The sequence below is a fragment of the Chiloscyllium punctatum genome, chromosome 41, assembly GCF_047496795.1.
Source record: "Chiloscyllium punctatum isolate Juve2018m chromosome 41, sChiPun1.3, whole genome shotgun sequence".
In the NCBI taxonomy this organism is placed as follows: Eukaryota; Metazoa; Chordata; class Chondrichthyes; order Orectolobiformes; family Hemiscylliidae; genus Chiloscyllium; species Chiloscyllium punctatum.
In genome coordinates, this window is record NC_092779.1 from 11,381,944 (window position 1) to 11,407,975 (window position 26,032).

Here is a 26,032-nt window from a genome sequence, read left to right on the forward strand (position 1 = left end):
CACTAGAGCTTAGAAGGATGAGGGAGTTCTAATTGAAATACATAAACTTCTAACAGGGCTGTGCAGACCAGATGCAGGGAGAATATTTTCCCTGGTTTGCAAGTCTGGAACTAATGGACACAGTCTCAGGATATGGGTTGGATCATTTAGGACTGAGATGAGGAAAATTCCTTTACTCAAAAAGTAGTGACCCTGTGGAATTCTCTACCACAGAAGGCTTTGGAGGCCAAGTCATTGGATAAATTCAGACAAGAGTTAGATACACTTTTAGATTCTAAAGGCATCAAGGGGAGAGAGCAAGAGTATAGCATTGAAATAGATGATCATCCATGATTATATTGAATGACGAAGCAAGCTTGAAGGATTCTCTGTAATGCCACAAGAAATAAATTTGTTTTTTTTGGGGGGGGTGTTCTGGTGGGGAGAACAGCTGGTTTTATGGGGTTACAACAAAGAGAAGAGAAATAAATATTCACAGTCTGAGCCTCCTAGTGGGGAGCGATATTGGTAGGGACAATACAATAGGTTACATGCAGGATTCAACTGACTTCATAACTTAATAACAGCACTCATTCTAATGGCTTAAGCCATAATCTAAAGATTTTACTGAGTTGAGTCCTTTATGAAAATTCCAAACTGCCCACGATTCTCTCCTTATGAATGTACTTGTTAGTATATACATTACGTGATGCTGCTGATAGTTACATTAAACTGAAAGCGTGACTGGATTATCCGTGACCACTTTACCCATCTGGGAGTGACCCTCAGCAAGTGGAAATCCCACATGACCCAGCATGACTCCAAAGGGCTTAACAAAATGTTGACAACATAAGGGGCACTGGTATGGCAGTGCCAACCACATGGTCCAATGGGAACGATGGGAGACTCTCCCAATGCTCCCATTTCTCCTGAGCAGCTACAGGATGACGTCACTCTGCCACAGGAAGGGAGTGGTGAGGCCACACTAACTGTTCAAAGTGGGCGGCCGCGGGGGAGGGGGGGGGAGGTGATGGCATTGTTGGAGACTAAGACCGGAGCTTGTTCTGATACAAGAATCACAAACAATTTGCTGAACACAATGGGCGAATAATCTCTTCACTGGGAGATAGCCTGCCCTTTATATTTGTTCCCTCAACAGGCGCGCTTCCAATTTGGATGCTGAGATTTTTAAAAATGCACACAAAGGCTTGGAAGAGACCAAAGACAGTTTCAGGGGTTGGTCACTGAGCTTTTCAGTCCCCTCCCCCTCCAACTTCAGACTTTCCAGGAGAGAGTGTAAAATCCAGCCCAAAGGAACAAGAGGAAGCCATTTGGCCCATCAAATCTGCTCACCCATTGAAGATCATGGCTGATCATTGACCTCAAAACCATATTCCCCTGCTATCCCCATATCTTTTTGTGTCATCATTAACAAGAAATCTATCAACTTTTGACTTATGGTTCCTGAATAACTGAGCCCCAGCATCCTCTGAGGTAGAACATTCTTAAGATTCACCATCCTTTGAGTGAAAAAAATTCCTCATCATCTCAGTTTCAAATGGTCTATTATTTTGAGGTTATATCCCTGTGTTTTAGACCCACTCTGCAGGGGAAACATCTTATTGACATCCATCCTATCGACCATTATTTGCTAGATAGATCATAACCGATCTGTATCTTTATCCCAACCATGGCTCTGGCCCACACTACCTCTTGCTGAAAGAGCTAGCAATCCCAGTTTCAAAATCATAAAATGACTTCCAAAGTCAACCGCCGTTTGGGTGAGAATGTTCTGGACCTCTGGTACTCTTTGTACCTTCGTCAGAAAATAAACACCGGGAATGACATGGTCATCCATCACACGGGCACTGCAGTGGTGATCAATGGAGATTAATGCAGATAAATGGAGATCATAGTGATCAATACTGATCAGTGGAGATTAATGATGATCAAAAGTGATTCATAGAGATTAATGATGATCAGTAGAGATTAATGATGATCAATGGCGATAGTAGTGATCGATGATAATCAATGGAGATCAATGATGATCAATGGTGATCAATGGAGAACACAGCCCATTTGACTGAACAAGCTCAGACTTGAACGGGGATGAGTTCTCTCAGTTTCATGCTGGCTAGTCCCTGGTTCTGATTAACACCAGGCAGGGCAGGTTTGGTTGCTCTCGTGAAACCTATCCCCTCTCGCTGTCGCTGAGGCAATGGGCAAGCCATCACTGATGGAGACTGCTCAGAGGAGCACCAACAGGCCCTGAGCCAAAGGCCTGCCTTTCGGCAGAGCACACACGAAACAATGACTGGAGTTTAGAAGATAGAAAGAGTGCTCTAGTGAAGATGCTCGATACTGACCTTAAAATGACAGTGAGCTATTTGGGGTGATGTCAGGAAGCGGCTCCTCACAGACAATTGTGAAAACCTGGCACTGTCTCTCACCTCCCCACCCTCCCTCCTTCCTCCTCACCCCCTTGCCCCGACACATACACACCCACACACATACCCACACAATAACACCAACTGCCAAATCAAAACCTTTTAAGGTTGAAGTTCAATTAAAAGTCACAGAGACCCCTGGGTTATGGTTTATGAACCAAGGTAGGCAACTGAGGTTAACATACGGAACAATCCTGATCTAACTGAGCAATGAAACAGGTTTAAAGGGCTGAACAATCTTACTCTGTCCCTATGATTGCAATCCATTTCCTATTCCCTCCTTTACCTGTGGAAACCCTGATCCATCACTGACCATGGACTTCTGCGCTGGCCTGTGTTTGTATTTGCAATGTTGACTGGTAGAAAGTCCGACTGTGCATGCTTTGGTACCAGTAGGTGGCTTGTGGGGCTCAGTTAGATCTTTTTTGGGTCAAAGTTTGAATAGAATTAAGAATTACACAGGTTAGCCATACGGAAATATATCATTCAGCCCAACCAGTCCAATGTTGGTCTTTATAATCCATTAGATCTTTGCATCTTTCCTGATCTAAATCGATTTAATAGCATCAAGTCACTGATTTCTCATGTGTTTGTCTAGTTTACTCTTGAATGCGTTTGTGATAGGCACTTCAATCACACTCTGTGGTAGCAGTTGAGCGTGTGTGGATCGGGTCCCTACCCCATGGACTGGGAGGCCTAGGTTTAAGTGTATAATAACATCTCTGAACAGGTTGACAGTGTGGAACTCACTGTTCTCTGGGTAAAGGAATTTCCTTTGGGGTTCCCTTTTGGATGTCTAGCTAATATTGAGAGCCTCTAGTCATGCTCATCCTCAGAGAAAGAAACACTTGCCTCTATCCACTCGATCGAAACCTTGCAGAATTTACAAGTCCTCCTAGCTTCACTTGGAGGTCACCACTGATGATGTTACCTAGCCAGGTAATGAAACGTCTGGATATCAAACCTACAGCTCAGCGAGCAAACCTACACCTTCCTCCTATTAAGTCAGCTCTCAGCCTCCTTTCTCTCCCCATAAAGGAAAAGACTGAGTTTGTTCACCCTTTCCTGTTACAAATACCAAATTATGTTTGGTATCATCATTTTAAATCAGCTCTGTAGTCTCTTCCATGCCTCAATATTCTTTTTATCATTCAACAACTAGAGCGGTATGTGATAGTTAGTGTCTGACAGGGTTCACTGACATCACGGGTTAACCCCTGCCCATCAAGTCATAAAGAATCACTTCAGGGAGGAGCTAATTATTATGGTAGAGCATCGCCAATTCTGAAGAGGTCATATTGGACTTGAAAATCTAATTCCCTTTTTCACTCCACAGATGTTGCCAGACCTGCTGAGTTTCTCCAGCATTCTTTCCATTTATTACTATGCATTTTCCTTGCATTTACCATTGCGTCTTATGTGTCCTAACCAGTTACTGAGTTGCTGTTCTTAATGTTAATGGCATAGAACTAAAATTGCATTGTGTATTTACTTTTAAAATGAGCCTGATGTCTCACAACAATGCATCCTCACTGGAACGTAACATATTATTAAGTAACATGCAATAAACATTAAACAAAAAAGCACAAAGAACTGCGGATATTGGAAATCAGAAACAGAAAATGCAAAACAGTTAATTAAGAACAAGCCCCTCTTCTGTTGAATACATTGTGTGAGCATCCTGCCTCACTTGGTGTAAATAGTTCAACAATACCACAGAGTCATATAGCCACACAGCAAGGATACAGACCCTTCAGTCCAACCAGTCCATGGTAACCGTAATCCCAAATTAAACAAGTCCCACCTGCCTGCACTTGGCCCATATCCCTACAAGGTGAAAGTGAGGACAGCAGATGCTGGAAATCAGAGTCAAGAATGTGGTACTGGGAAAGCACAGCAGGTTAGGCAGAATACGAGGACCAGGAGAATTGACGTTTCGGGCATAAGCCCTTCATCAGGAATGAGGCTTGTGGGGCGGGGGGGGGGGGGGGGCTGAGATATAAATGGGAGGGGGGGGTGGGGCTGGGCATAACCTGCTGCATTCCCAGCTACCTTCCCCTCAGCCCCACCCCCCTCCCATTTATCTCTCAGCACCCCCGGCCCACAAGCCTCATTCCTGATGAAGGGCTTAGGCCTGAAACATCAATTCTCCTGGTCCTCGGATGCTGCTTGACCTGCAGTGTTTCCCAGCACCACACTCTTGACCCTCATAACCCTACAAATATTTCTTGTTCACGCACTTATCTAAATGTCTTTTAAACATTGTAACTGTATCCTCTTCTGCCACTTCCTCTGGACGCTCTTCCACACACGAACCACTCTCTTGTAAAAAAAGTTGCCCCTCATGTTTTTTTTTAAACTCATTCTCCTCTCACCATAAGCATAGCCCCCTGGTCTTGAAAGCCCCATCCTAGGGAAAAGACACCTGCCACTCACCTTGTCTATACCCCTCATGATTTCATATTACCAAGATGGATTGGTGATACCAAATCGATCCACAAAACTTCATCAGCGTGGGCAGCCAACATCATAAGAAAGTTAAAGATAACATAATACCAGGGTATAGTCCAACAGGTTTATTTGTAAGCACTAGTTTTCGGAGTGTGGCTCCTTCATCCCGATGAAAGAACAGCGTTCTGAAAACTAGTGCTTCCAAATAAGCCTGTTGGACTACAACCAGGTATTGTGTGATTGTTAACTTTGTCCACCCTAGTCCAACACCAGCTCCTCCACATCTTGGCCAACATGATAAGAAGCAGAACTACAGGCAGTTCTCTAGGTGTTGCCTAACTAAGATTTGGTGGAGGTTTAGGACCCCCAACTTCAACCTTTAGGAAGGTTCCTCGAGGGAACAATGGGGCAACAAGTTGGGAGAGGGGAAATCTCTGTAACCGCATTCAGTAATCTTTCTATTTATCCATCTCCCAGATGGTAGAACAATGGTCACCTGTGGACATTATGCAGTTGTCAGCATGGATTGACATTTCAAAGAGGTTAGTGAACTGTTTCTACCTTGTCAGACACCAGCAAGGCAATGCAGCTTTCACACCGTGGTGATATTCTGTGACAGGAATTTTGTAATCACCTCAGGCAATTACAAACACAGTTGGAAAGCCAGAACAGAGACTTTTAAACATGTCTAAGCTGGCGAAAATTAAAATTGAACATGCTGGAAATTGCATTAATACTCAGAAACACATTTCCGAACAAAACCAGCCTGAGTGCTGATGGCTCAGTTACAGAGAGTTCCAGTTGTGAATGTGGGAATGGTTTTGAAATTTAGATTAAAGCTGGGAGGGGGGAGAATGATAAGTTCAAGTTCGATTAACATGAGTGAGACGTTTTTTGAAAACCTGATCTACATTTGATTTTAGATTGCTTCTTTTTCTGTCCTTACCTTATCATCGAGTTTTCTTGCACTGAATGTCAACTCCACATAATCATCGTTTCCGGACAGTTCTTCTGCAATGACCTGCAGAGAAAAATGTCAAATTAAGATTGGTCACAGACGGTCAAGAAAGCATCATTCGTCCGTTAGAGAGGATTTAGAGAGCAACATCAAAATAGAATAGAAATTTATTGTCACATGTATTTTTACATGAAAAATACGGTGGAAAGTTTTATAAGCTGCTCCAACACAACACCTGCATCAATGACAGAAAGCATACATAACAAGGAAAATTGAGACAAAGTTCACCACAGTTCAGTTAATGCCTCCTGGGCTCAGGGAATGCAGATTAAGGAATGATGGAATACCCTGAAGTCTGAGATAAAACCGATATTCCGGGAAAAGATGGCAAAGCCAGGCTGCGGGAACACTGGACCACAGAACAAAAACCAGATACGGTTTAGATTCCCTACAGTGTGGAAACAGGCCCTACGGCCCAACAAGTCCACACCAACCCTCCAAAGAATAACCCACCCAGACTCATTTCCCTCTGACTAATGCACCTAACACTATGGGCAATTCACCTGACCTGCACATCTTTGGACTGTGGGAAGAAACCAGAGCACCCAGAAGAAACCCATGCAGACACAGGGAGAATGTGCAAACTCCACACAGACAGTCACCCGAGGCTGGAATTGAACCTGGGACCCTGGTGCTGTGAGGCAGCAGTGCTAACAACTGAGCCACTGTTCAGGGCTAATTATTGGCAAGGTCAGGACTAAGTTGGCAGTGTGGTGCTGGAAAAGCACAGCAGGTCAAGCAGCAGCCAAGGAGCAGGAGGGTTGACATTTCGGGCATAAGCCCCTCATCAGGAATTTGGGTATGATTGATGAGGGTTTCGCTTGGATGGTTAAGAACAAAGGTTAAGTACTTTTATCTCTGCTGTGAGAGAAGGCTGGTGGAGGTCAGCGTATCCTAGGGGATTGGTGTGCGTTTCAGAATCATGGCAGCTGTGCTAGGTTGTATTCCTGTCCCTGCTGCAGTGGGATCTGGGACCTCTTTCCTGCCAGACACAGTTGACAGGAGAAGCTGCAACGTTTGCAGAGATTCAGAGTTAACATTTCAAGTCCAATATGACTCTCCTTCAGAACTTCTGACCTCTCCTTGCCCCTCCCCCTCTGGTCTCTCCCTGCCCCTCCCCCCGATCTCTCCTTGCCCCTCCCCCTCTGATCTCTCCCTGCCCCTCCCCTGGGAGTGAAGACAATGGGTGAACTGCCTGCCACTCACAAAATGCACCTCAGCAAAACAACCTCGGAAACAACGACTGACGGCAGATCAGCACTCAAATGCCACACCTACCGCTACGCTCAGGGGGCACTGGTTACTAACATGCGTGCTGCTTGCACATAACAGCATACAAATTAGGAGCAGAAATTAGCCATTCTGCCCATCTAGCCCTCCTTGCCCTTCAATAGGATCATGGTTGATCTGTTTGTGTTTCCAATTGCACATTCCCACTTACTTCTGATAACCCGTGACTTCCTTCCCTAACAAGGATCTGTCTACGCTTCAGGTCCTAGTGAGGAACCGTTCTGAGGAAGGGTCACTCCACCTGAAGCGTTAACTCTGATTTCTCTCCACAGACGCTGCCAGACCTGCTGAGCTTTTCCAGCAATTTCTGCTTTTGTTTCAGATTTGCAGGTTCTGAAGTTCTTTTGGTTTTTATTAAGAATCTCCCCACCTCCAACTTCAAAATATTCCAGGACCCCACCTCCATCGCCTTCTGAGGCAGAGTTCCAAAATCACACAACTCTGAGATAAAATTCTTACTCTCATTTCCATTCTAATCTGTCATCCCCTCATATTAAAACTGTGTCCGTTATTTCTGAACTGTCCCACAGAGAGACAGTATTATTTCCACATTTACCTTGTCAACACTAGTCAAGGTATCACGTATTGCAATCCAGTCACCCCGAGTCTTCTAAACACCAATGGAAACATGTCCAAGCTGTTCACCCTTCCCTCATAAGGCAACCCGCTCATTCCAGCTATCAATCTACTAAATATCCTCTGAACTACCCCCAACATATTTACATATCTCCTTAAATAAGGAAGCCAAAACTGCACACACTATTCAAGATATGGTCTCACCAATGCCCTGAATAACTGAACATAACATTCTCATTTTCATGTTCAGTTCCTTTTAACAAAGGATAGCACCTCTTTAGCCTTTTTGTACCTGCACACTAACTTTTAGTGTCCCATGAACTAAAACACCCAGATCCCTCTGCACCTCAGAATTCTGTAATCGGTCTCAGTTTAAATAATATGCTGCCTTTTACATGCTTTGAATCCACCACAATCTATGAGTTTCACGGTGGCTCAGTGGTTAGCACTGCTATCTCACAGTGCCAGGGATCTGGGTTCAATCCCAGCCTTGGGCGACTGTCTGTGTGGAGTTTGCATGTTCTCCCTGTGTCTGTGTGGGTTTCCTCCGGGTGCTCTGGTTTCCTCCCACAGTCCAAAAATGTGCAGGTTAGGATGGACTGGCCATGCTAAATTGTCCAGGGATGTGTTGGTCAGGTGCATGAGCCGTGGGGAATGTAGGGTTACAGGAATAGGGTGAGTTTGGGTGGGATAGTCTTCAGAGGGTTGGTGTGGACTCAATGAGCTGAATGGCCTACTTCTGCAGTGTAGGGATTTTATGAGTATGTCAACAAGCTCATGTTTTAGCCAAAGCACATGTTATTTCTTCAAAGAATTTCAATAAAAGATGAGGTTAAAATGGTTAAACTTAATTACCATGATTTTTTCCGAATGCTCAGTTGTTACCTCCTTAATGATCAATTCTGAGACCTTCCCCCCAACAGACATCCAATTAACTGATCTTTCACTGATTTTTTTTTGCTAAAACTCAAGCCCTAAGGGTCAATTTTTGGCAGTTTCGTGGAGGTTTTCTCTCCAGGAGCTCCAGGAAGTTGCTCGGCTGCTCGTCTCATTGTGCACTCACTCCAGGATCTCCCCCAGCAGCACCATATTTAAAGCCCAGTTTGCACTCGTTCTAATGCCGCCAGGTATAATACAGCACTGCACAGCAGCACTCGAAAAGCTTCTGATTTCAAATAAATCTGTTGGATTTTAAACTAGTGTGATGCGACTTCTGACTTTGTTCCCCCACCAGTCCAACACCAGCACCTCCACATCCTAGAATCTTAGCAGAGGTGACCATTTGATTATGAGGTGGGTTTGACTTGACTGTAGACTGAGTTCAGAAAAGATTTACAAGGATGTTGCCAGGGTTGCAGGAGTTGAGCTACAGGGAGAGGCTGAATTGGCTGGGGCTTTTTTTCCCTGGAGCATTGGAGGGTGAAGGGTGCCCCTATCGAGGTTCATAAAATCATGAGGGGTGTGGATAGGGAGAATAGACAAGGTCTTTTTCCATGGGTTGGGGGAGTCCAGAACTAGAGGGCATAGGTTTAGGGTGAGGGGGGGAAAGATATAAAAGGGACCTAAGGGACAACTTTTTCACACAGAGGGTGGTACGTGTATGGAATGAGCTGCCAGAGGATGTGGTAGAGGCTGGTACAATTGCAACATTTAAAAGGCATCTGGATGGGTATATGAATAGGAAGGGTTTAGAGGGATATTGACCAAATGCTGGCAAATGGGACTAGATTAATTTAGGATACCTGGTCATAATGGATGAGTTGGACCAAAGGGTCTGTTTCCGTGCTGGATATCTCTATGACCTCTCTCTAAGATCATTAACCCCTTCAATATCAGAATCTGAAACAACAGACCTTAGCCTTCCCTATTGTAAAGAAAGCAACACGAGGGTATCTAATCATTCCCTCATTACTAAAATTCTCCAGTCCTGGCAACGTCCTCACAAATCTCCGCACAGTCCCCCAGGGAAGAGAAACTGCAGGAGGGCTGATTTACAGACTCACATACCTCCCATCTGGGTTCCTCTGAAAACAAAGCTATTAAATTGGTGACAACAGGAGAGTTTATGGTTAAGGTAGTTGCACTTTAACAAAGTGTGAAGAACTGAGTGAGCAGATGCTAGATACCTCAAAAAAACCATAGCTTGACATTGGTATAATTGGAGTTGCTTTGTACAGGAACTTGCTAGTCAGCTGATATAAACAGTCATCTGTAATGAGCGTGGGTGGTATACACAGTGACGACGATACTCAACTATTTTTAATTGGCTCTTACCTTTACTTTAAAACAAGATGAGAGAGAGGAGAGTATCTATTAGATCGCCATCAAATCAACAATGTGGGCTTGTTTTATTAACTGATTTACATCTTAACGGGCTCAATCTTGCAGACAGTATAAAATTAAAAGCATCTACTTCCTCAGCCATTGTAAAAGAAAAATAACTCTGACTTCAGGGTCTCGTGTTTGATGAAACGTCTTGGCTGTTGGCCAACTTGTTCAGAAACAGAACGGAGGCTGTTGACAAGCGCTTGACAAATGGAAGCAATCATCTAAAAGGAATCTCTGCTGAGATAAGTCATTCAGAGTCGCACTCACTACTATACACATTAAAGGAACATCAGCAGGCATTTTCGGGTAATAATTTGACAGCACTATGTTTTAGGCATGGAGTTGTTAGAAATAGATTACATGCCCAAAGCCTGTCCACCCTCTACAAGGCACAAGTCAGGAGTGTGATGGAATACTCCCCACTTGGGGGCAGCTCCAACAACACTCAAGAAGCTTGACACCATCCAGGGCAAAGCTTGATTGGCACCACATCCACAAGTATTCAGTCCCTCCACCACCGACAGTCAGTAGCCAGTCCCTCCACCACCGAAACGCAGTAGCCAGTCCCTCCACCACCGAAACGCAGTAGCCAGTCCCTCCACCACCGACAGTCAGTAGCCAGTCCCTCCACCACCGACAGTCAGTAGCTGCAGTGTGTACTATCTACAAGATGCCCTGCAGAAACTCACCAAGGTTCCTTAGACAGCACCTTCCAAACCCATGACCCCTTCCATCGAGAAGGACGGGGCAACAGATACATGGGAGCATCAGTACCTGTAAGGTCCCTTCCACCACACTCACCAGCCTGACTTAGAAATATATCAACCATTCCTTCAGGGTCACTGGGTCAAATCCTGAAAACCCCCTCCCTAACAGCATTGTGGAAACTTCTACAACCTACTGACTGCCCTGGTTGAAGAAGGCAGCTCACCACCACCTTCTCAAGGTCATTTACGGATGGACAATAAATACTGGCAAAGTTAGTGGTGCCCACATCACATGAAGGAATAAAAGAAAATTCAGGAATTCACCATAACACCTCCAAAAATGTGCCAGATTGTGTGCAGGCACTTTTCTATAGTAGAAGCTCTTCAAAAGCAACCTTGACAACAAGTTGTGCACCCGGCCCTTTCGGTAACACTATAGCTGACCATTAGAAGTAAGAAATAAGAACAAGAGTACACTATTTGGCCCTTGAACCTGCTCTGCCATTCAGTAGGGTCATGTTCCATCCAACATTACTCATGTCCACTTTCCTGCCCATTCTCCATCACCTTTGATTCTCTATTGATCAAGAATCTATCCCAGCAGTAAATATACACAAGGACTCTGCCCCCACAGCTCTCTGTGGTAAGGAGCTCCAAATACTGACAACCCTCTCAGCGAAGAGATTCCTCCTCATCTCTGTCTTAAATTGATGCCTCTTTATTTTAAGACTATGCCATCTGGTGCTAGACTCTTCCATGAAGGGAAACATCGTCTCAGCATTCACCCTGTCAAGACCGTTAAGAATCCTATCTGTTCCAACGAGATCGCCTCTCATTCTTCTAAACTCCAGGGAGTAGAATCCCAACCTGTTTAGCCTTTGCTCATAAGACAATCTCTCCATACCAGGGATCATCCTGGTGAACCTCCTCTGAACTGCCTCCAATGATATGATATCTTTCATTCAATAAGGGGACCAAAACTGCTCACAGTACTCCAGATGTGGTCCCACCAACACCTTGTACAATTGCAGTAAAAATTCCCTACTCTTATACTCCAACTCCCTTGAAATAAGGATCAACATTCCATTAGCCTTCCTGATTATCTGCTGCATGTGTGTGTTGGCTTTCTGTGTTTTAGGAGTAAGTAAACTCAAGTCCCTTTATGTTGCAGCTTTCTGCAGTTTTTCTCCATTTAAATAATACTTCTCTTTTGTTATCCCTTCTAAAAACTTCATATTTTCCCACAACATTCTCCATTTACCAACATCTTGCCCTCTTACATAGCCTCTCAAATTTGGCTGCAGTGCCTTCACTTCCTTTGTCCAAGTCATTGATCAATATTGCAAACAACGGCGGTCCCAGCATTGACCCCTGTGGAACCCAATGGTCATGGGTTGCCAACCTGAAAACAAACCCCTTTAACCCCACTCACTGTTTCCTGCCCATGAGCCAATTCTCCATCCATGCCAATATAACACCAATCCAACACCATAGGCTTTTGTCTTATGACTTAACCTTTCGCAAGTTACATTGTCGAACACCTTCAAGAAGTCCAGATACAACACATCTCCTAGTTCCACTCTATCCACTCTGTTTGAGACTTCCTTGAAAAACTCTAATCAATTTGTCAGATAGAATTTCATTTCACGAAGTCATGCTGACTCTGCTTAGTTAATTATGACTTTCCAAACGTGCTGTTTAATAATTGATGAACAACTGGTTCCCCCTCTTGCAGCTCAGCCCTTGTTGCTTGCTGATTGGGATGGTGATGTGGGATCCCAATTTGAGATCCTGGTTTTGGATCAGCCCACCTGGGCAGGTCAGGAAAGCACTCCTTTCATAGGCTTCCAGAGCCCACCTAACCTTCTCAAGAGACTTGTGCTGACAAGGGCATCATGGGAATGAAATCTCTGTGCACCTTTTCTGGGCTAACTTGATCAATACAACAGCCAATTAGATTAACTACAGTGTGGGAACAGACCCTTCAGCCCAACATATCCACACCGACCCTTTGAAGAGTAACCCACCCAGACCCATTTCCCTCTGACTAATGCACCTGAAACAATGGGCAATTTAGCATGACCAATTCACCTAACCTGCACATCTTTGGACTGTGGGAGAAAACTAAAGCACCCAGAGGAAACCCACACAGACATGGGGAGAATGTGACAAACTCCACACAGACAGTCACCTGAGGCTAGAATCCCTGGGTCCCTGGTGCTGTGAGGCAGCAGTGCTAACCACTGAGCCATCATGCCTCCCCAGTCAGCCTGCAGATCAGAGTGTGTTCAGGCTCAAAGAGTCAGCCTCTAAGCTTGGCTGTTGTGTTTCATCCTGTGTAACCAATGAATCCAAGGTGTCCTTGCAAACCCTAATGTCACTTTGCAAGAATCATTTCCAAGCAAAACTGAAAACAGAAATACACCTCTTCACCACTTTACAATGACTGGGTACAAGAGACTCGTTACACTGTCAATTTACACCATCTGCCACATTCAACTAGCAGAATGCAGACTAAAGCAATTGCACGGGTCTTACTGAGGTGTTTGCATGAATCACATGCACATCTGTCTCCGATATTCCAATAATGATTTCTAACAGCCGTCAGCAATGATTTGAGTCTTGCAATTGTGATCAAGAACCTTTCTTGTTCTATTCTTTAGATCGCAGTCAATATGTGTAGTTGGTTAGTTGTCCCACTGACTTTGTTTAAGTGGCAAAAAAACAATTCCAGTCCATCAGTTCCATCAATAGATTGGAGAGATTGGGACTGCTCTCTTTGGTGAAGAGAAGGCTGAGGGAAGATTTGATGGAGGTTTTGAAAATCAGGAGACGACTTGCCCAGATAGAGAGAAATTGTTTTCCGTGGTGGAAGAATTCAGAAGAAGAGATCACAGATTTTATGGTAATTGGGAAAAGTAGCAATGGTGATACAAGGAGAAACCTTTTCACCCAGCGAGTGGCTAGGATCTGGAATGCAATGCCTGAGACTGCAGTGGAGACAGGTTCAATCATGGGTTTTCGAAAGGGAATTGGATTATTATCCAGGAAGGAAGGTGGTGGGAGATTGGCACGAAGTGAGTTGTCATTCGAACAGCAGACATGATGGGCTCCTGCTGAATGGGAACAGTCTTATGGTTTGAAATGTCATGGTCTGGTCTCCTCAGATGCATAAAAACACAAGCATTACAAATGAAAAACTCATTCGAATGTCGGCAAGTAACCAGGAATTGAAAAAGCGACTGACATAAATCTCCACTGAGCTCCCTTTGGAAAATCCAGGCTATGATACAGAATTATTCCATTGTCCAACTTGATTTTCCCATTAGATTGAACCAGTCTACAAGGCTTTAGAAGCAGCAGTCGTAGCTATTCTGGCTGACTGAGCCCTAATAACAGGAAATTAAATCAGCAATTTCTGTTTCTTTTGGCTGATCTGTCAATTTCAGCAACTGAAATGCTTCATTTTTTTGAAGTCGCATTGTCGTTTTGCACACCTGTGGCCACTTTTAAAAGGAGATGCAGTGTAAAGGTGAGGGAGTGGATTCGGGGGAAATAGATTGGACTGTTGAATGAGCATAATCAGTTGCCGAAGAGGAATCTAATTGAGGAACAGTCAATAATGAGGGCCCCAGGTTCAGGTAAAATCTCTCAACTGCTCATACAACATGGAAACACTCGTCAGGCTGAGAGGCTGTCTTGTCAGAGAGGTATTATTTCCTTTTCAGGCAAGTGAAATATGAGTAGTCAATTCTCTCTGTGTCTTCTATTACCTGGGATGTTTCCTTTATGTTTTCCTGGGATGTTGGCATTGCTGATAAGACTTGTTGCCCAACCTCAATTGCCTTTAATCTGACAGTCTCGCTCAGCCATTTCAGAGGACAGTTAAGAGTCAGCCACATTACTGTGGGTCTGGAATCATATGTAGACCAGACCAGGTAGGGATGGCTGATTCACCTCCCTAAAGGTGTCTCCGACATTTTACCCTCTGTCATCTTGAGGTCATTACAGCATGCACTCCTCAGGACAAATGCAAGAATGCCAAATGTCAAGCAATCACAGCAAGTTATAGTGCTGGAGAAACGGCTGCTGATTTGTTTGGCAAGCTAACTCTGATTGGCCAGGGTGTTGTCATGAAGAAGGCAACAGGAAACAACAGGTTCCTCAAACTCCTTCCTAAATCAGAAAATATATGAAGCTTAAACAAAGTTTGTTTGCAGAAACTGGAATGAAGACAGCCTGTGATTCGACAGTACCCTCCTGGATCTGAGGTGCCTGACCTTCAACAACCACAGACATCTTCCTTTGTACCAGAAAATATTCTAACCAGCAAAGATATGTTTCCCAATTCCCAGTGGCTCCAGTTTTTCTAGGGCTCCTTGTTGCCATGCTCGATTAAACGGGGCCTTGCTGTCAAGAGCCAACACTCTCCCCTCCCCTCTGAAATTCAGCTCTTCTGTCCGTGTTTGAACCAAGGCTGTAATGAGATCAGGAGCTGAGTGGTCCTGGCAGAACCCAAACTGGGCATCACTGAGCAGGTTATTGCTGAGCAGGGGCTGCTTGATAGTATTATTAATAACACCTTCCATAACTTCACTGATGTTCGAGAATAGGCTGATGGGGCAGTAACTGGCCATGTTGGATTTGTCCTGCTTTTTCTGTACAGGACATATTTGGGCAATATTTGGGGAACTGTCAGTGTTGTCATTTACTGGAAGAGCTTGGCTAGGAGAGCAGCTAGTTCTGGAGTACAAGTCCAGTACGATTACTGGAATGTTGTCAGGGCCCGTAGCCTTCGCAGTATCCAGTGTCTCCAACTGTTTCTTGATATCATGTGAAGTGAATCGAATTGGCTGAAGACTGGTATCTGTAATGCTGAGGACCAATGAGGTTGAGATGGATCATCTGCTTAGCATTTCTGGCTGAAGATTGCTGTGAATGCTTCAGCCTTATCTTTTGCACTGATCCATTGGGCTCTTCCATCACTGAGGATGGGGATAATCTCCCCTAGTTAGGTGTTTAATCACTCACCACCATTCAAAACTGGATGGACTGCAGAGCTTAGATCTGATCTGGGATTCTGGAATCTCTTAGCTCTTTCTATCATTTACTGCTTGTGCTGTTTGGCATGCAAGTAGTCCTGTTTGGTGGCTTCACCAGGTTGACACCTCACCTTCAGGTTTGCCTGGCTCCTGGCATGCCCTCCTGCACTCTCCATTGAACCAGGGTTGATCTCCTGGCTTGATGGTTGAGTGGGGGATATGCCAGGCCAAGAGGTCGCAGGGTGCATTGGAGTACAATTCTGCTGGTGATGGCCCATGGAACCCAGTCTTGAGGTGCTACATCTGTCCAAAGCCTATCACATCTAGGAACGTGACAGTGGCACGCAGCATGATGTACGTTATTCTCAATGTGAATGCAGGACTTTGTCTCCACAGGGACTGCACGGTGGTCACTCTTACCGATACTGTCATGGGCAGATGCATCTGTAGCCTGTAGATTGGTAAGGTTCAGGTCAAGTATGTTTTATAGAGAATGAGGGTAACTTGAATTTATAGGGTTAAAAAACTTTTGCTCAGAAATATATTCCAAACCAGGCGCAAATTCATAGTCCTCGAACTCCCTCAAGACAGGCTGACAGTTTTCCCTCTGATTCCTATTTAATTTGTTGAATTAAACTTGACAGGAGAACTGTGCCTTACTTTATCACTGAGAGCTCAATGGAAATCACACATTTCTGCAGACGTGCAATTGACTCAAAACCACACGACCCCGTGCATGGGTTGTGTCAAGTGTCCTTAATCTGTCTAGCATGCAGTCGCTGCTCGGAAGGTGACTCTGTTTTCTAATCATTGAGCTGCAAGGGAATTCGAATTTAAACAACATTATTGAACTTCTGCCTCCGAAAGCTCATCAATGTTTGATGAGCGCCTATCCACAAGCCAGTGGCTGAAGACAAATTCTCCATCAGTTGTCCCAACAGCTTCAACAATTGCTCCTTTTCTCCAGACAGTTGGAGATTACAGTACAACAATGGTGCTGTGTATTTACGCAATATCTTTGACATAATGAAAACGTGCCATCAAACAAAATTTGTCAGCGTAAGGACAACTAAAAACTTGGTCGAACAAGTTAGTTTGAAGAAGCATCTGGAAGAAGTGAGCGGAAGAGAGGGAGAGGGGCTTTAGCAAAGGAACTTCACAGTGTAGGGATGAGGCAGCCGAAGGTATGGGCAGCGAAGGTGATGCGATTAAAACCGAAATGCCCAGGAAAGCGGAATTGGAGGAGAATTCCCCCGAGAGGATCGGAGGGAAGGCAAGGGAAACCGGCAGACAACTCAGTAACAAACAAATGCCAGGGATTACTTGTGAGAGCAGGGGGAGACAGTTAATGATGCACAATGGGAAACAGTTTGCAAGACAGGGAAGCAAAAACTAAACAATTAAAAATAGTCATTATATGTTCCATCACAAAATGTATTTGCGAATCAGGAAGCTAAACACAGGGTGATAACCAAAGCAAGCAGAGTATAATGAGGCAAAATAGAATAAAGGCAAGCAGAGTACAAGACAAAACAGCAGCTAGAACAAAGAGACTCAAGCATGTAAGGATAAAACACAACATAGCAATTAAACCAAGGGAAACATAAACATCACGAGGTGAAACAGCTAGCAAATTGTGTTTTAGAAATTGTGCATGTCATAGAGACATACAGCATGGAAACAGACCCTTCAGTCCAACTCATCCATGCTGACCAGATATCCCAAACTAATCTAGTCCCATTTGCCAGCACTTGGCCCATTTTCACTCTGTTACTGACAGCACATATACTGCAGTCTGATAAGCAAATGACACTTCAAGAACAAAGTCACTACCTTTGCAGACTCCAGATTAAGGATATTCATTCAGTTCACAAAGATGAGGGAATCATTTAATATCAGTCAGAAACTTTTTCCCCGGGTACAACAGAGTGTTACAAGGGGACATAAATTTAAGGTGAAGGGTGGAAGGTATAGGGGAGATGTCAGGGGTGGGTTCTTTACCCAGAGAGTGGTGGGGGCATGGAATGCGCTGCCCGAGGGAGTGGTAGAGTCAGATTCATTGGCGACCTTTAAGCGGCATTTGGATAGGTACATGGATGGGTGCTTAATCTAGGATAGAAGTTCGGCACAACATCGTGGGCCGAAGGGCCTGTTCTGTGCTGTATTGTTCTATGTTCTATGTTCTATGTTCTATCCTCAATTGAGCTACAGAAGCAGCTATTTGCTTGGAATAGTTTGTCACATTGGAGAAGGCAAAGGTTTGAATTTCCCCATTCATTCTCAGGATATTGGGGGTATTGCTGTCTGGGCCAGCATTCCTACCCATCTCTAACTGTCCTGGACAATGTGATGATGAGCCACTTTCTCAAAGCTCTACAGTCCAAGAGGGAGTTCCAGGATTTTGACCCAGCAGCACTGAAGGAACGGTGATCTACTTCCTAGTCAGGGTGGTGAGTGGCTTGGAGGGGAATTTGCTGGAAGTGGCATTCCCAATGTATTGGCTGTCCTTGTCCTTCTAAATGGTAAAGGTTGCAGGTTTGGAAGGTGCTGGCAAGGGATTTGTGATAGATTGCTGCAGTGCACCTTGTAGATGGCACACACGGTAACTCAGGGATGAAGGAAGTGAATGTCGAAGGTGGTGGATATGCTGCCAATCAAATGGGCTGCTTTGACCTGTGTGGTGTCAAGTTTCTTGAGTGTAGTTGGAGCTGCACTCACGAAGGCAAGTGGGGAGTATTCCATTGCACTCCTACCAAATGGAAGGAATAATTAAGAAGAAATGAAGCAAAAGGAGGTTTGTGGAGGTAAGTTCTACCCTTTCCTTTCACCTGTCCTTCAACTCTCAGCCTCCACTGACCCTTTCAGATCTTACAGTCTGTTGCTGCATCTATATAACCATCCCCTACAGGGGGATTGTATCCAGGCCTACTCTCTAACCAAAACCAGCACTGATCAGGTTAGAGCAGGTGCAGGAGCATTTGGATATGAAACATACATCAAGAATTTGGGGGAAAGGAGCAGGAGGTGGAATTAAAGTGCCATGATGCACAAAAACAGATTCACTTCAAAATCGCACCTAAATGTGCTGGCAGTGATTGCTCTAATTACTAGTTTTCCAGATTATGATGATGGAGATAAAATCAATGGACAATGTACTTCAAAAACAACTTAGTCAGCAACACAGCATCAGGGACCTTTCACCTCCCACGTGCACTTTAGAAAATACTATGGCCTTCCTTTGGATAAAGGGACATCATATTCTACTCAAATACAAATTGTGGAATCCAAAAACCCAGCCAACAGACCAGAAACTCAATGGAGATTTCTAAAGAGAAGGGTTAGAGAGACCTCCAGAAATCATGTACAATTGAGATGAGTTGAAGGACTATACTAGATTCAGAAAATGCATGTCCGAGTTTAGAGTTTGCTGTGCAATCTTTCATATCCCGAATGAGGAAGCTTATTGAATATTAAGGTTCAGTGAAATTAGTATCCTCCAACCTGTTTCCCAATTATTGTCCCTCATTACTCCTGCTATTACGCTCAGATACAAGACCTCACATCACAGCGATCTGATGCACCCTGTTTAATCACAGGCAGTATCACAATAACGCTCCTTTAATCCTTGCAACTTGCCAACTGACTACTTAGAACTGGAACCTTGGTTGTTTGAAAGGAAGTGTGGCAAGGGGCAGGGAGTCAATCCACACTGAGGAGGCTGGTGCAGAATACGGTGCAGTTTGTTACAATTCACTCAGGGAGTCGGAGTTGCTGCAGCAACATTCGGTCTTGTTGTAGCCTACAGTTACAGAGAGTGATGGGGGAAGGCTCCAGTTCTCATTCCCATCACACGGCTGACCAGGAATCTCTCCCCCTCCTGTTGTGGTGAGTTGGAAGGATTTAACATGTTGATAGTCAACCTGTCTGGCCACATTATGAACACAGCTTCCTCGAGTGAAGTCCTGGAGTTGGATGTGAACCTGGAGCTTTTGGCTCAGAGGCAGGGACATTACCCAATGCAAGACCTCCCCCACTCCTTTGAGGCTGGTCAGCTTACTAAACATTGCAAGTGTCGAGCCCTGTCTGTACAGTGTTTTCCAGATCTCAGAAACCTCAGGAGCTGATGCTATCTTTAGGGGTAGGTTAGGGATTCAAACCAGGTGTCAAGCATTTTGGGTCCCCTCAAAGAGTCCAACCCCTCCTACGCGTGTCAGGGATGAGACCGTCCAACTGAAAGCCTGTCAATTGGGCTGCCTTTCATTTCCTTCTCCCTGGGATGTGGGTGCACTTGAAAGGCAAGTCCCTCTTCGCCTTTAAACCGAATGGCTTGCTTACCCATTGCTATGGGTCTGGATTCACATGTAGGCTGGACCAGGTAAGGAGAACAGATTTCCTTCCCAAAAGTGCAGTATTGAACCAAATGAACAATCGATGATAGTTTCATGATCACCATGAGTTGACTATTCAATTCCGGATTTTTATTAACTGCACTTAAATGCCGCCAGCTGTTGGGGTGGGATTTGAAAACCTGTCCCCAGACCATTAGTGTAGGCCTCTGGACAGTTCAATAACATTGCCAGGACACTGCCAACACGCCAAGCAAGGAGCTCACCAATACCATTCTCCTTATTTGATTTAAGATGAGACCATCTCAAAGTAGGTGTGACAGTGGCCCTGAATTTACACCAGAAACAGGCTGAGATACAGGGTGGATCACCGTTGACTCCAGGGGTTTTGAATGCCTTTTATTTTGGGGGATTTGGCCAGTGCTGGTTAGGCCAGTGTCCAGTGCTGAAAGAGATGTCATCTTCTCGAATAAAATTGAGTACCTTGTAAAGCCCGAAGTCAACCGCACTACATTGGGTTCATCAAATTCACTGCCATAGAAGGTGATGAGGGCCAGGTCATTGAGTATATTTAAGACTGAGATAGATAGGTTCTTGAGTATCAAAAGTTATAGGGAGAATGTGGTTGAGAAATGTATCAACCATGAATGAATGCTCCTTGATGGGCTGAATGGCCTAATTTCTGCTCCTATGTCTTATGGGTCTGAAGTCACCTGTCAAGGAGCCTAAGTGATTTACTCCACTGAAGAACTTCAGTGAAGCAGATTTGTTTTTACAACAACCTGATCTTTTTATTTCAGATTTACTTCACTAATCACACTTAAACTCCCCAGTTGCTGTGACAGGATTTGAACACCCACCTCCAGGTGATTAACCAAAGTCTGTGCATTACTAATTCAGCATCATGATCACCATGCTATCACACCAGGTAGGAAGCAGCTCTGTCCATACTTTGAAGTCCAATACCCAAAAAGGGATTGAGAATTGGAGCATAAAAGAAACAAGGCCTGGATATCTTGTGAACTCCTGCTTCACCACTTAAACAAGAATGTTCCCGCCTCAGGCGACTGTCTGTGTGGAGTTTGCACATTCTCCCCGTGTCTGTGTGGGTTTCCTCCGGGTGCTCCGGTTTACTCCCACAGCCCAAAGATGTGCAGGTCAGGTGAATTGGCCATGCTAAATTGCCCGTAGTGTTAGGTGAAGGGGTAAATGTAGGGGTATGGGTGGGTTGCGCTTTGGCGGGTCGGTGTGGACTTGTTGGGCCAAAGGGCCTGTTTCCAAACTGTAAGCAATCTAATCAAAGTAATCTAATCATATTACAGGAAACTTCAGGCATTGGGAAGGGGACATACACTTGCCTAAGTCAGAGCAAAAGGCTGAGGGTCGGTCTTGAAGAAATCATTTTTTGATCTCATTTGTTAATCTGGATTCACCATATTTTACACACAAGGTTCAGACTTGGACATGGTCTTGGGAGCATGGGGTGTAAGTGGACTTGCTGGACAGTCACCCCCTTCCAAGCCTCATGGGCTAGGCAGACACCTATGGTCCACAAAACTAGATAGAGTACCCTGTGATAAGGTTAATTCCAATTATTTCCTATTGTGGGTGATGTTACCTCACTATCAAGCCATGGACATGTTGGTTAAAGGCAGGGTTAGGCCATATGATCCCTTGCGTCTGCTCTGCTGTTGGATCAGATCACAGCTGAACTGATTGTCACATGATCCCATTTTCCCATTGACCTCCAACACTCTTTAACTCCATTGTTAAAGAATCTATCCTAAAAATACACAATGATCCAACCTCTCTCCTCTGGGGAAGACAACTCAACCATAGGAATGAAAATATTTCTTCTTAGCCCTGTCTTCATTGGGTGATACACAAGTCATTTTTTAAAAAAATCTCTCCTAGTTCTGATCACTCTCACAAAGGGAAAATCCTCTCAGCATCCACCCCTCAAGAACTCTATGATTCTGAAATGTTTCAATAAGATCACTTTTCATAGTTAAAAATCACACAACACCAGGTTATAGCCCAACAGGTTTATTTGAGGTACTAGTTTTTGAAACACTGATGATGAAGGAGCAGTGCTCCGAAAGCTTGTATTTCCAAATAAGCCTGTTGGACTATAACCTGGTGTTGTATGATTTTTAACTTCGTCCATCCCAGTCCAACACAGGCACCTCCACATCATCCCTTTTATACATTCCAATGGATACAGGCCCAACCCTCCCTACTGGAGACAGCGACTGTGTCCCTTCGGGCTCACCATGTTGCTATCCATGGTGCTGAAACGATCCTTCGGCAGGGAATTTTGAGCCTAAGACTGCAAGTCTTGCAGTCCATTCAGACTGCTCTGCTTTTTAATGACATCATGTCTAATCTGATAATCATCAACTCCATTTTCCAGCCTTTATCCCCAAAACCCTTGATCCCCTTACTGATTAAAAATCTGCCAGTCTCAGTCTTGAATACACTTACTGACCCAACCTCAACAGCTCTCTATCCTGAAGGATTCCACAGATTCACTGCGTTATCTCTTTCTTAATGAGCAACTCTTTATTCTGAGATTACACCCTCTGGTCCTAGACTCTCTCACAAGGGAGAATATCCTTTCTCATCTACTCCATTAAGCTCTCTAAGAGTCTTGTACATTGCAATAAGGCAGTTTCTCAGTCTTTTAAACTCTAGTCAGTACAGGTCCAACCTTCTCAAACTCTCCTCATAAGGCAGCTCCCCCCATACTCAGGATCAGCTGAGTGAACCTTCTCTGGACCCCCTTCCGTGGCAGACTACCTTTCCTTAAAGGGCCCAAAACTGTTCAGGATTATAATTTGCCATCAGCTATGCTATCTTAGAACTGATCTCTTTATCCCTCTCTAGCCATGCAGGGGATAACCTCATATGAACCTGGATGGTGAAGTTACTTTATATATTGTTGTACATTCCCTATGGTACAAACAGCAGCACAGTGCACACTTCAATGAACAAACCTGAAGGCAACTCCATCATGTGAAAATTGACATTGATGATTCCTCTCCTAAAAGGAATGAGGACAATTGACATAAGGAGCACTTAATATCGTAGCTTGAAGCAACAAGAACTATCAGCAAACAACACAGGCTGGTGACAGATACAGTCACAGTTCAGTGACAAACAAGGAGGTGGATAGGTTCAGTAATCAGAACTCTTTGGACTAACAGCAGTGAGTCATGACAAAAGGATGAAACCATTCTCTCTTCAGGCTTCTAGGGAAAACCAGGGTCAGTAGAGACCAGAGGATATCTCACAAATCAGGCACTTGGTTTGAAGCTGTACTACTGCTGATCTGAAGAACCCTATGCTCCTGCCCTTGATAAATTCATTTCAAAACGCAGAGGATACAGTCCACATCACGAGATTCCAAAGCACTCTGCTAACTAGTTCATCCTTAACATTGGCTGAGCAATTCTGCAGAAATGGATCTTGATGTATACACGGATTACAGCTAGGGCAATGCCACCAAAAGTCAGAAACAGAATGGTTAATGATAAATTTAAATCCAGTTGGGAATCCAGGAGAAATTTCTTTACTCGGAGAATGTGAAACTTGCAAACACAAAGGGTATCGGAGGTAAATAGCGGAGATTCACTTAAACAGAAGCTAGATAAAGATGAGAGAAAAAGTAATATAAGGATTTGCTGATAGGCTTAGATGAAGAGGAGGTTTATGTGGACAATAAGATCTCAGCCTGCCTGGCACACCCTCCTCATTCCTGAAGAAGGGCTTATGCCCGAAATGTCGATTCTCCTGCTCCTTTGATGCTGCCCGACCTGCTGCGCTTTTCCAGCAACAATTTTTAAGCTCTGATCTCCAGCATCTGCAGTCCTCGCTTTCTCCTAATAATTGCCAAGTGGCCTGTATCTTTACTGTATGTTCCAAGTAATCTTAGATGTGGTGTTACAACTGAGGCTGGAGGAGTAAATCATTATTCTAATTCCAGTTCTCCACAGGTTGCAACATATTATAAACAATTTTCCTCCTACAAATACCAATCAAATACCATATCCATAACAGGTTTTAAACAATAAATCTATCAACCAGGTTTTTAATAAACATAATTATGTTTCAGATCAAAATGAAAGTTAATTCCATAAGGATGCAATAGTTGGTTAACATAATGTAGTCAGTGAAACAGCACATAGATTAGGAGTGGCAGTGGGTTATAGGTGATGTAATGGACTGTGAAGAAGGTTATCTCAGAGTACAACGGGACCTTGATCAGATGGGCCAAGAAGTGGAAGATGGAAATTAATTTAGACGATTGTAAGGTGTTGTATTTTGGCAAGGCAACCCAGGGCAGGACTTCTACTCTTAATGATAGGGCCTGGGGAGTGTTGCTGAACAAAGAGACCTAGAGTACAGGTACACGGCTTTTTGAAAGTGAAGTTGCAGGTAGGCTGGTGGCGAAGAAGGCATTTGGCACACTTACCTTTATTGGTAAGAACACTGGGATGTCGTGTTGCGAATGTTCTGTAGAAGGATGTTGTGAAACTTGAGATGATGCAGAAAAGATTTACCAGGATGTTGCCAGCAATGGAGGATACGACATAAAAATGGGCTGGATGGACTGGGACTTTTTTCACTAGAGTGTAGGAGGTTAATGGGTGACCTGGGGACTTGTCCACCTTAATGCCTTTTTGAATACCCAACACTTCCTCCCTGCTTATGCCAACTTGACCTAGAGTAATCAAACATCTATCCCTAACCTCAACATCTGTCAGGTCCCTCTCCTTGATGAATACCAAAACAAAGTACAGAGGAACCTCAATTATCCGAATGTGATGGGCAGGCAATATTTTGTTCGGATAATTGACGATTTAGTTAATTGATTCGATGCCTCTCCTCTGGGGCTCAAAGTTTTCTGAAGTTTCCTTTCGCCTTGCTCAGCCTGCCTTGCTCCCTCTCTCTGTCTCAGGGTTTGTTTCTGAGCAGATACACATTTGTGTGTAATGGACCTGCAGCATTGCTGAAGCCTCCTCCAACCCCCATCGGTTCAATGGGATTGACAAGGGATGAACTCAGATTTCTCCAGTTTCCTCATTTCCCCTCCTCCCTCCTTGTCTCAGTCAAATCCCTCAAACTCAGCACCACCTTCCTAACCTGCAATCTTCTTCCTGACCTCTCCGCCCCCACCCCCACTCTGGCCTATCACCCTCACCTTAACCTCCTTCCACCTATCGCATTTCCAACACCCCTCCCCCAAGTCCCTCCTCCCTACCTTTTATCTTAGCCTGCTGGACACACTTTCCTCATTCCTGAAGAAGGGCTCATGCCTGAAACGTCGATTCTCCTGCTCCTTGGATGCTGTCAGACCTGCTGCGCTTTTCCAGCAACACATTTTCAGCTCTGATCTCCAGCATCTGCAATCCTCACTTTCTCCTTGACAAGGATAACACTTGCTAAGTCTGCTCCCCATTCAGGAGACTAGGCAGCAGCACACTGTGTGCAAGATCCTGCACCGCGCCCCCTCCCCTCCGCCTCCACAACACCCACCCCCATCCATCCGCATCCACCATCTGCCCCCGTCCACCCCCAAAATCCCATTCAACTCTCCCCCCCCAACCCTGCCCCCGTCGGAAAAACCTACAGAACTGTGATCACTATTCACAAAGTAATCCCCTATTGAAAACTCAGCCACCTGGCTGGGCTCATTCCCCAACAGCGGGTCCAGTATGGTCCCCTCCTGAGTTGGACTATTGACATACTGCTCTAGAAAACCCTCCTGGGGGCTCCTTACAAATAATGCTCCAGCTAGACCTCGAACACTAAGTGAATCCCAGTCAAGATTTGGAGATGCCAGTGT

The 26,032-nt window shown here is 44.6% G+C and overlaps 1 protein-coding gene across 2 annotated transcripts in view; it reads right to left on the minus strand.

Annotated features, from left to right (window-relative positions):
• cpne4b (copine IVb) overlaps positions 1 to 26,032 on the minus strand; it is a 374,751-nt gene that overhangs the window by 120,745 nt on the left and 227,974 nt on the right. For both annotated transcript variants that reach the window (XM_072560364.1, XM_072560365.1), the window contains exon 5: positions 5,824 to 5,898. In XM_072560364.1, coding sequence (XP_072416465.1) covers positions 5,824 to 5,898 — 75 coding nt within the window. The remainder of the gene's footprint in view (positions 1 to 5,823; positions 5,899 to 26,032) is intronic.